Raw genomic sequence first — 11249 nt, 5'->3', positions numbered from 1 at the left:
GCGACAGCGGGTGGGCGAGCAAGCGACGGCAGGTGGCGGCGCTAGGGTTGAAGAGAACGGAGAGTCGGAGGAGGAAAGAGACGAGCACATAATCGAACGGTCCTACAACGACGCACATATCTCAAACATCGGAAGTTACATCACCTTTCAACCTTCCGGAAGATAGATAGGATTTTCGTTTTTAGCCGGCTGCCTTTTATTTTCTCTTCATCTGCGGCCCAACAATCTTTTTCTTTTTGAGTGGGCGGCCCAACAAAATGAGGCAAATCGAGAATATCTGATTTAGGTAACTCATCATCCAACAATCTTTTGTTTTTAAGCAAACTAGTTTGTCGTGGTGTGGCAAACCACAGCCAGGTGGCGGAATGCACCCGCCTAAGCCCAGAGGGTGAGTACTCGGGGGCTAGCTAGCGACCAGTTCGATCTCGCTCAAGAACACGATGAACACCAAGGATTTAGAGTGGTTCGGGCCGCCGGAGCGTAATACCCTACGTCCACTATGTGTTGTATTGCCTTGCCTCGAGAGAGTCCGCGAGAGCTTGGGTGAGCCTGAGTGTGTGATCTAGGGAGCTTGTAGTGTACAGCGAGTGTAACACCTCTGTGTTAATCGTGCTCGCTAATCCCGAGTTAACTCGCTAATCGTGGACTCAAATTTGTCATTAGCGTTAACCGAGTCCGCGTTTTAATCTTTGTCTTAGCCGTTTTCGATCTCGTTTTTGTCATCGATCCGAGCTCCAAATCAACTTTCGCCCAAAACAAAAGTTGTAGATCTTCTTTCCCTCTACAACTTTTATTTTGGCCAAATTTCATGTTCCCATATGGAATTTGGAGTTTCAGTTAACCAAATTCGAGTAAAAAATCATTAAATGTGATCGCTGTGCTCTCCAGTGTTTCTCCTGTACCGCCCCCGACGCCATACCGCCGCTGTTGCCGCCGGCGAGGCGACCTTCCACGCGTCGGCAATCGCGCTTGACGCCGCTCTTCCCTTCTCGCGGACGCCTCGAAGCTTCCCGTCTCGTCCCAATCCTCCTTTCTCCACCTCAGTGCACGACGAGCCGAGCTCGAGCGAGCAGCACCGAGCGAAACCGCCGCCTCTCGTCGCACCGGCAAATCCTCGCCGCCGCAGCTCGATTCGTCGTGCTTCAACCCACTGCACTTCGCCCCTAACCCACTCCATCCCTCCACGAACGCGGCCGTGCCCTACCCCGGCCGAAGTCGAGCCACAGACGACGTCCGCCCTCGCCGTCCGTCGCCGGAGCTTCGCCTCTCCGTCGAGCCCCTTCCTCCGGCCTTCCTTCGCGCAAAACGAACCCCCGGTGAGCCCCGCGGCCTAATCCTACTCCCCGACCCTCTCCCCACCCTAATCCGCGGCTGCCGCCGTCGAATCGCCGCGGAACGCGCCGCCCGCCGCGCGCGCACGCCGTCAGCCCTCCCTGCGCCAGCTCGCGGGCCGCCGCGCGCGCCCTAGGGCCGCCGGGACCCCCTGGCCGCGATGCCGCCCGCCTCCGCCGCCGGTTGGCCGTGGCCGGGCCGGAACGGCCGCGCGCCCCGCCCTGCGCACGCGGCAGCGCCGCCCCGCCCGCGCCCCTGTCCCGCGCACGCGCCCCCGACCCGTCTGTCCGCCCCGGCCGTGGGCCCCGCCGCAGCACCGACCGGTCGCCCCCTCCCCCCCCCCCCCCCCCCGCCGGCGGGGAGCGCCGCCGCGGGCTGCCCAGCCAGCGCGCGCCGCCCGCGCGGGGCAAAGCAGAGGAGGGGGGAGCAGGGGGCTGGGCCGGTGCCCACTGCCATGTGGGGCCCGGCTGTCAGCCCCCCTTTTTTCCTTTTTATGTTTTTAAGCTTTATTTCTTTATTTTCGGCTGAAAGTTCATAATTGCGTAGAAAATCACAGAAAAATGCGAAAAATGCCAAACAAATTTTGTTAGGTTTCTAAAATCATGATCTTCAGAGGAAAAATAGTTAAGCATGCATATTACCACTTTTTCCCCTGTTGAAAATTCAGTTTGCCTTTAACCTAGTTTATTTAATGACGGTAGTTCCATGGCTCTAAAAATTATGAAAAAATTGCAGTAGCTTACTCTTGGTATGTGTGGTTCACTGAAAAAGTTTCTGGTGCATAACCTTTGTGCACCTTTGTGGAGCTATTATTGCTTGTTTTTCTTTTCTAGGGCTAAAAGAAATGCTTTTCTTTATCAGCACGTGTTAGTAATTTATTTACGCACTTCGTATCAGCAACTTTTCTTGATATCAAAGTTTAGCTAATAGATCTCTGTGGCGTGTTAAGTTTTGATCTTTAATTAGTTCCTAGCTTCTTTTTATTCCTTTATCCTTTTGGTAATTGATTATTTTCATGCATGTGTACCTCAACAAAACAAACTCCGGTTTTAATCCATGCTGCTCTAAGCAAAGTTAGTAGTTGTTTTTGGAAGGAAACACTTCAGGCTAATTTGAGTTGATCTTTTCATCTCTTTAAGTGCTCATGCATTGCACTGTGTTCTAATTGTGCATGGCATATTTTTATTCGTGTAGACGCCGCGAACGAAGTTGCCTGCGAGTTGATCGCTGAGCCGGTTCAGGAGCCACGATCAGAAGAGCAGCAGGAGGATGCTGTTGAGCCCGCTCCAGAGGTTTTCGTTAACCCCGCTGACCTGCAAGGCAAGCCCCGAAGCATAACCATAATTTAAATTATTCAATGTTTATTTAAGTATTGTGCATTTATGTTCTAGGAGTTGAATGGAACCATAGTATGCATGTTTTTCCTAGGTACCGTGGGCCTATACTAGTATGCAGGTGTCCATAGAAATGCTCTGCTAAATAGGATTTCGGTAGAAGTCGAGTGATTACTGTCACTCGCGAGTTTAGGATTTTGATTCCTTAGCTATGGCTTTGAAATGAATTGTTGAGTAAAGAGAAATGGAGACCGGGCGGAAATGAATTGGATTAATGGTATGGAATGGATGAAAAGAAATCTCCGCCTGTGTCGATTGAGGACCGTTCCGTTGTTGGCAGTGTTGACTGAGTTTGAACAGTACTAACCACATGCCGGGAGTAGGAGGTAGTCGAAACCGGTAAGCTAATTACCTGAATTGCAACGATATTGTGAATCGCGACCTGCTACTCTGGGAGTGGAATGATGGCGGGTGTTGGATAGTATGTCGCCTCGGGGTTCTCAGAGAGTTCGCCGTGAGGGACCCTTCACCCGGGTTTTGGCAGGCGTGATTCAAACGTCGGGGTGATGATGGGAACAGTTGACGTGTGTGGCCCGACGGGGTTTACGCGTGTCGTGTGAGTTAGGTCCACCTTGCAAGGTTAAATCGGATCGATTCGCGGTCTCTCTCGGTTAAGAGAACCTTGGTCACTTTGTCACATCGTAGTAAGAAAGTGGAATGAAAGAGGAATGGAAAAGGTTGGTTTGTGAGTTACTGAAAGATAATCTGTTCCACCATGTGTGCTCTAGATGTTTATGCAAATTTAGTTAATACTCGCTATACTAAATGGAGCTAAAATATTGAAAGTAAGGATTCACTTCTAGCAGCCTTTCAGCAAAAGAACTCCCGAGCCAAAAAGCCTTGCATGTCTAGGTAATGGGCTAAGTATACCCAGAGTCGGGTAAGCCTTGCTGAGTATTAGTATACTCAGGGTTGTTGTTGTACCCCTTTTTAAGCAGGTTGTGTCCCCGCTGATTTCGAGGAGATCTGTGCGTCCTGGATTGGACAGCCGCTTCCTCCGGGTTGGACCGTCGAGTGGGCCCCGTCTTCCCCGTGAAGGTTGGGCAGGTTGGCGTCACATCGGTGGGCAGGATGTGGAGCTCACATTTTATCGTCGTCGTAGTTATCGTATTGTATTTCGAACTCAGTTTTAAACTTCTGCTGTGTTTTAAACTCTGTCGCTTGTATTAAGACTTTTATGTAAAACCTGTGTTGTAAATTAATTTGAAGATTTCTGTATGCTGGTAACACCTGTGCTCGTCTTCGTACGGGTCTAAGTGCAATTGTGATCCTGGAGTACAGTAGTTTAATCGGGATTTTACCCGACAGCCTGTCAGGTTACACCGTTTTAAGTGCACAGCAACTTGATTAAGTATTAAGATGATGGTTAGTGCATTTAAGCCGGTTTAATTTGGACGGTGCTGCTACAGCGAGCGCCTCCCTTTTATATCTCAAGGGGACGTGTACATGGCCGTTGGGTCCCCGACAGGTGGGCCCAACTGGTGCGGTATAGAATAATGTACTATTCATACATTATGGCGTCGCAGTTGAAGGAGATCTCTCTCCTGGATTCCCTTGCCTGCTCCTGGAGTTCCCCGTTCAGCATGTCCAGGCGCTGTCTTGTCGGAACGGCGCCAGGCATAGCTAGCGGCGTCGCCTGCCACGTAGCTGAACGGCCGTGTAGCTTGCGGCGTAGGCGGCATGATGGAAAAGTGCCGTGCCGTCGTTTCCAATTAATGCAGCAGTCGGGCTCTGCGCGGGTGCGGCGCAGGCGGCTACACTGTGTACCTTGGTAATACGCGGTGCACAGTGAGGTCTGGCAAAGGCTGCCCCGCGTGCCGCGGTGGCAGAGCACGCCTCAACCCACCGCATTGAATACGGTGGGTGGGCGAGTCTTCCAGCGGAAGGTGCGCGCACGAGCCCGCGCACCGTGCCTCCGGGACACGTGGCGGGCCCGGACCTCCCGGCGGCATGTTGGTTCTACCGCGTGGGAGGTCCGGACCGACGCGGGATGTCCCGGACCCCTATGGGGGGTCCGGGGCCTCGGTTTGTCAGCTCGGAGCTTCCCTTCCTCAGGGACACGTGGCGTGTCCGGACCTGTCCCCAAGCGGGGAACGGGCCCGGGGCCGTTGGCCTGGTGAGGTAAGAGCCTGACCCGTGGGGCCTGGCTGCTCTATCCTTTGGGAGTAGTTACGGACTACTACGCGGGTCCTGCCCTGCTGCAGTAGGAGTGGGTATCCCTGCTACATGGTACCGACATAGTTAGTTGGGTTTACGTGAGCCGAATTCTTCTTCCACCTCTTCTTTTATAACATGTCCTCAAGAGTTTTTCATATTTATTTATTTGGTCAATATTAGGTAACTCATCCTAATAAGATCTACTAGGGTTTGCATAGGCTCTAGGGTATGTACATTGTTACATATCAGCTGTCTAATAGGTTGTCTCCTGCAAGTTCATGTAGGATTTTTTATTAGGTGGCGGAGAGAGGGGAAGGAGAGAGAACAAGGTGGTTGTTGCACATGACAACCGCCTCTTAGGCTAAAATGTAGGACTATAAGATAACTTTCTCATCATTATACGAGTTGTTTGCCATGCAACTTAGAATGTTTTCTTTTTCTATGAACAAATTATGGAATTATATATTTAGTATGAGATAAATTGTTGTATGTATTACATCGTCTCAAGATGATATGAGACAACCTATTAGACTAGACCAATATACTTGCCTCGATGACTCGTCTCCGTCGAAGGATCTTGCCCTGATTGCCCACTTAACCCTCTTCGACTGCTTGGTTTGACTTAGGGGCTAACTTTTGTTCGGCTGCCCGACCTTGGTAGGAAGGAGTATAGGGTTTTAGGGCTTTCTTGGGTTATGACCAAGAGGATGGCGGCAGGTGCTTCGAACCGGGGCTGAAGAAGGGAATTGTGGATGACCCTGTTTAGTTCCCAAAAAAATTTCTATAGTGTTCGTCACATCGAATGTTCGAACAGATGCATGAAGTATTAAATGTAGTTGAAAAAATAATTAATTATACAGTCTAACTAATTAACACGAGATGAATCTTTTAAGTTTAATTAGCACGAGTTGAAAAAAATTGGGTGGGGACTGTCCTCAAACCCCCTCCCGTGCGGACCCGCGCTTGATGAACGCCGCGTGGGCATTCAGTGTATCCAACGGATGCTGTAAAGTGTAAACATGTTTATGTATTTATGTTAATGAATGAGCCTGACTTCATCTTAAAAAGAACAGAAAAAAGCATTGCCGCAAGAACATATCTGTACTTTAATATATCATCAGAATAAACAGCAAAAACTGCCATCGTTGACTCGTTCCCCGCGACATTTTCATCCAAAGCAGACTAATCTCCCTGCTGACATCTACAATAACAACCAAATGTACAAAGCGTCTCTACAGGCCTAGGCCGGAATCTCGCCGCAAATCCTAAGCGTTGGGCACTGCCATGATGGCCAGGGCCTCCCTGTTCTGCCCCAGGACGTTGAACACCGTCGCGGCGATGTGCGACGGCGTCAGCCCGGCCTCGGCCAGCTGATCCGCCGGCGACCCGTGGTCGATGTACCTGTCCGGAAGCACCAGTGGGCGCCACTGCACAAACACGAAGGCAAATCCATCGTCGCCGGTCAGCTAATTTCTTTCTGAATTTTATTTTTTGCAGTGGAAAAATAAACTTGAGGGATCTTGCATTGTATTCTCGTTGTCAGTTTTAAAAGAAGGTCTGCAAGCAACTTGCCTTGAGTTTGCCGTCGAGAAGGCCGTCCAGGGCCATGAACTGCGCGACGTGCGAGCCGAACCCTCCGATGGAGCCTTCCTCCACGGTGATGAGCACCTCGTGGGACTTGGCGAGGCTCCTGATCAGGGCGTGGTCCAGCGGCTTGCAGAACCTGGCGTCGGCGACGGTGACCCTGAGGCCGTGGCGCTCCACCAGCGCCGCCGCGGCCAGGCAGTACTGCACCGCCGACCCGTACCCCAGCAGCGCCACCCGGTCGCCCTCCCGCAGGATCCTGCCCTTGCCGACCTGCAATGCAAATTGATCGCATCGCCGCGCATCGATCGGATTCATCAGCAAATTAAAAAGGGGCCATGAATTCATCTCCGATCCCCCATTACAAGCAATCTAATCAGCAGGCCGGAGATGATACCATACCTCGAGGGGAGTGCCTTTGTAGTTGGGCGGCAACGGGACGCCGACGCCGTTGCCCCTCGGGTACCGGAAGCAGGACGGGCGGTCGTCGATGGCCGCGGCGGTGGCGACCATGTGGCAGAGCTCGGCCTCGTCGGCCGGGGCCATGACGACCATGTTGGGCAGGCACGCCATGTAGGTGACGTCGAACGCGCCGCAGTGGGTCGGCCCGTCGGCGCCGACCAGCCCGGCCCTGTCCATGGCGAACCTCACCGGGAGCTTCTGGAGGTCGACGTCGTGCACCACCTGGTCGTAGCCGCGCTGCAGGAAGGAGGAGTAGATGGCGCAGAAGGGCTTGAGGCCCTCGCAGGCGAGGCCGGCCGCGAACGTGACGGCGTGCTGCTCGGCGATCCCGACGTCGAAGCAGCGGCTGGGGAAGCGGCGGTGGAAGTAGTTGAGCCCCGTGCCGCCGCCCATGGCGGCGTGGATGGCGACGACCCTGCCGTCCTGCTCGGCCTCGGCGATGAGCGCCTCGGCGAAGTAGTTGGTGTAGGACAGCGTCGCGGCGGGGGACTTGAACTGCCTCCCCGTCGCCGGGTCGAACTTGGCGACGCCGTGGTACTTGTCGGCGGCGCGCTCGGCGTAGGGGTAGCCGCGGCCCTTCTCGGTGACGACGTGGATGAGGACGGGGCCCGTGGTGTTGGTGCTCTTGACGTCGTTGAGGATGGAGACGAGGTCGTCGATGTTGTGGCCGTCGACAGGGCCGATGTAGTAGAGGCCGAGCTCCTCGAAGAGCGTGGAGCCGGGGCCGCTGATCATGCCGCGGGCGTACTCGTCCACCTTGGCCGCCAGCTCGTGCACCGACCCGCCGATCTGCTTCGTCACGCCCTGCAGATTGATGAAAACACAATCTTTCTAAGCCCAACAATCTTTCTAAGCCCAACAACAATAGTGAGTTTCTAAGGCCAAGCCCACAGAGTCTGTCTTGGTGAATTTCGAAGACCAACAAGCTGATGCGTAGTAGTACCGCCAATCCTATACATCTTTCGAAAGATGGGAAAGTCATCCATCTTCCAATATTAGAGATTCGTGCAAACTACTCCTATCCGTCCGATCCCCTGCCATCCTCATCCGCTCCACCCCGTGCGCGGTGCGCCTGCTGCCTCTGCCATGGCTGCTGGTGCGTGATGCCACGTGCCGCTGGTGGGTCCTCCCGCGCGCGCCGCCGCGGCCACTCATGGCGCCTCCCGTGCGCGCCGCCGCCGCTCGCCGTGCCTCTCGCCCGCGCCTCGCCGCCGCTAGTCATGCCTCCCGTGCACGTCGCAGCTGCTCGCGCGTGCCTCCCATGTGCGTCGTCGCCGCTCGCCATGCCTCGGTGCCTCTACTCGCGCCGGCCCCTCGGCTGCTGGGGTTGCGAGCACGGCCGCCGCGACTGCTGCTAGGTCGCAGGGCACAGCCGCCGCCGCTGCCTTTCACGGGCGCCATCAGAAAGGAAGCTGAAGAAGCTACCTTCGTTTTTTTAGAAAAAAAATGTTGAATTAGGTTTGGATACATGTTGAATCTTTTATGCTGAAATGTTGAGATAGCTTATAAGAAATGTTGAATGTAGTATTTTTTTCATAGATTGTTGCATTGTGCTTCTGAAAAATGTTGAATCCATTATTTCCAAATGTTGAACTATTTTTACGAAAATATTGGATCCAATTTGAATTTTAATGGGCTTTATAAATATATAGCTTATGCATGTTTCAGAAGTTATATAAAGCCCCCTAGTAGTACAGTGTTCAATTGCATGAATGGACTTTTAAGTGAACCGGTTCGACTGCGGGACCAGTCCGATCCTAATAACTAAGGTACACACCTTAAGGTTGGACTAAAAAACGCATCAACTTGTTTATGCAGCTTTTGTTTATGCAAAGAATCCATTGCGTAGTGGGCACTACTCGAACCTACATATTGTTGCATCCCGTGTGCATGGCGCCCAGAAGAAAAGAAGATCACAGCACGCCACTCTGCAGCTGACGCGGCTTATTTTGGCACGTCTAGCGCAAGCGTCCAGACGATGTACTACGACTACTAATTTTCAGGCGCTATGTTCCAAAAACACACCCAAAAAAAGGGGGTAAGAAGCTCCAAGCGCGGCGTCTTGGCGGACGCGATACTGACACGTCGTCCGCTGTCGATCGACCTGCCTCTGCCTGAAGACGTGAGGAGGGAGGAAAAGAAGCATTTCCCCAAGCGAGCGATCGAGTTTATTTGGTCGACGTGGGATCATCCCAGCCGTACGTTACGTGTCAGCAGGTTGAGAGGGGGGTACCTTGGCCACCTCCCGGAGCTCCCTGAGTGGGCGGCTGGACTGCAGCTTGCTGAGCGCGCTGCTGAGCGCGCCGACGGGCGGCACGGGCCCGTCGAGCGTGGCCGTCGGCAGCGAGACCTGCTTGTTGTCGTTGAGGATGACGATCATGTCCGAGTCGAGGTAGCCGGCGTTGTTCATGGCCTCGTACGCCTGCCCCGCCGTCATGGCGCCGTCGCCGATCACCGCCACCACGCTGTTCTTGCCGCCCCTGAGGTCCCGCCCCACCGCCATGCCCAGCGCCGCCGAGATGGTGGTGGAGCTGTGCCCCGTGCCGAAGCAGTCGTACTCGCTCTCGGCGCGCTTCGTGAACCCCGCCAGCCCGTTGGTCTGCCGCATCGTCGGCATCCTGTCGCGCCGCCCCGTCAGGATCTTGTGCGGGTACGACTGCAATGCCGATGCACCAGGATACAAATTAATTAATTAACCAAGATTAATTAAACCCTTCGCTGCTGCCCACAGTATGATGGTTAGATTAGGTAGATGGCCCGCCCGCCCGCCCGGCCGGCGGCGAGCTGCCTGCCACATGGAGCGCACGTTGCCCCGGAGATGGATGTACCTACCTGGTGGCCGACGTCCCAGAGGATGCGGTCCTGCGGCGCGTTGAAGACGTAGTGCAGCGCGACGGTGAGCTCCACGACGCCGAGGCTGGACCCGAGGTGGCCGCCGGTCTTGGAGACGTGGAAGATGACGTCGGAGCGGAGCTCGTCGGCGAGCTGCCGCAGCTCCTTGGCCGACAGGTTCTTCATGTGGACCGGGTAGTTGATGGTGTCCAGCAGCGGCGTCGGCGGCCGCTGCGAGTAGTACTCCGCCTCGCGCTCCCGCTCCGACAGCGACGCCGACACGCAAGTCGTCGACCTACGCCGAGCGTGGCCCTGCACGCACCATTGTTATTCACCTTCTCGAATTTAAACCACGCACACCCACCGAGCTGACTGCAATTAATTAAGACGAAGCCAGCAACAATTAAAGCTTTCGTAGAGGAGCGGAGCAGAGCAGAGGATGCTCACCTTGACAGTGGGAGGCCTGGCCTGAAGCTGCTTGTGGGCATGGAGCTCGCCCGCCGGAGCGAAATGGGAGTCCTGAGCCGGCACGCCGAGGAATCCCCGCGGAAAAGAGAACGTCGACAGCGCCATTGCTCCCTCTCCTCCTGCTGCTCAAGACCGCAGCAGCAGCAGCTTCTCCCAATGGCGTCGGACCACCAAGTGCTCGATTTCCTCCCTCAAGAACCGGCCCAAACGCAGCGTGGCCGAGCTTGAGCTGCAAGCTAACAGTGGCGGCGGCAGTGTGCGGAGTAGCTAGCGAAACGTCGGCGGGGGGATTCGGTCAAGGAGTGGCCGGAGGGGGGCGAGTGAGGAAACAGCGCTGGGATGGGAGGCTCCTATAGTAGCGGTGCGCTGCGGCCGGCGGAGAGGTGAGGGGAGGGTCAGGGCGGCGAGTGTGACCGTGTGGGTGACCACGGAGGTGGGGTGGGGTGGGGTGGGGAAGGCCATGGCCGGGCGCGTGTGGCTGGGATTCATTCGCCTGTGCGTGCCCCCAAGTGCTCGCTCTTTTCTGCCCCTCCGCGCCGTGCCCCGGCGCACCAGCGGCGGGAGCGAGATGGGCGCCCTACCAATCTCGCGCGCCATTGGGCCAGCTCGACCAAGTATCACGAGAGGATAATGTGGGATAAAATAAAATCGTATAGAAATATCAAATTAGGCCGACGGGAGGAATGAACAACGTAGGAGACGCATTCCTGTGGAGCCGTCTTCTACCCCATCGTTTGGATGGGATATCGATGGCGATGGGATAGGATGGGAGGAATCGGCCACGGCCAGGAAAGTGCCTAGAGAGCAAAGGAGAAAAAAAAAGAGAAACATGTGTACTTTTGGACGAAACGAACATCGTCCCTCAAAAGCTCTTGCACGATTTTTTGTATTTTTTAACCTACTGCAAGATTTCTGAGCTATCTTCTCCATGTCGCGCACGGCTCACCACCAGGGGCGAAGCTAGAGCTGAATGGAGGGGGGTGCACTATCCATGGATTTGCTGCTTGTCCTATTATTTCT

At 54.7% G+C, this 11249-nt stretch overlaps 1 protein-coding gene across 1 annotated transcript; it reads right to left on the bottom strand.

Moving 5' to 3' along the window:
- Positions 1-5965: 5965 nt before the first annotated feature.
- Positions 5966-10719, bottom strand: LOC120698719 (1-deoxy-D-xylulose-5-phosphate synthase 1, chloroplastic-like). Its single transcript, XM_039982434.1, has 6 exons — positions 10209-10719; positions 9762-10073; positions 9163-9585; positions 6870-7733; positions 6456-6740; positions 5966-6310 (listed from the first exon to the last, which is right to left on the bottom strand). The coding sequence occupies exons 1-6, from the start codon at positions 10332-10334 to the stop codon at positions 6149-6151; spliced, it is 2172 nt and encodes a 723-aa protein (XP_039838368.1). The 5' UTR covers positions 10335-10719; the 3' UTR covers positions 5966-6148.
- Positions 10720-11249: the final 530 nt, after the last annotated feature.

This window comes from Panicum virgatum, chromosome 3K (genome assembly GCF_016808335.1).
Source record: "Panicum virgatum strain AP13 chromosome 3K, P.virgatum_v5, whole genome shotgun sequence".
In the NCBI taxonomy this organism is placed as follows: Eukaryota; Viridiplantae; Streptophyta; class Magnoliopsida; order Poales; family Poaceae; genus Panicum; species Panicum virgatum.
This window is presented reverse-complemented; position numbering and strand designations above follow the sequence as displayed.

Coding starts and splice junctions, on each gene's coding strand:
- LOC120698719 (XM_039982434.1), bottom strand. CDS start 10,334: ATGGCGCTGTCGACGTTCTCTTTTCCGCGGGGATTCCTCGGCGTGCCG. Junction 7,734..9,162: donor AGCTCCGGGAGGTGGCCAAG/GTACCCCCCTCT, acceptor ATCAATCTGCAG/GGCGTGACGAAGCAGATCGG. Junction 6,311..6,455: donor TTCTCGACGGCAAACTCAAG/GCAAGTTGCTTG, acceptor GTGTTTGTGCAG/TGGCGCCCACTGGTGCTTCC.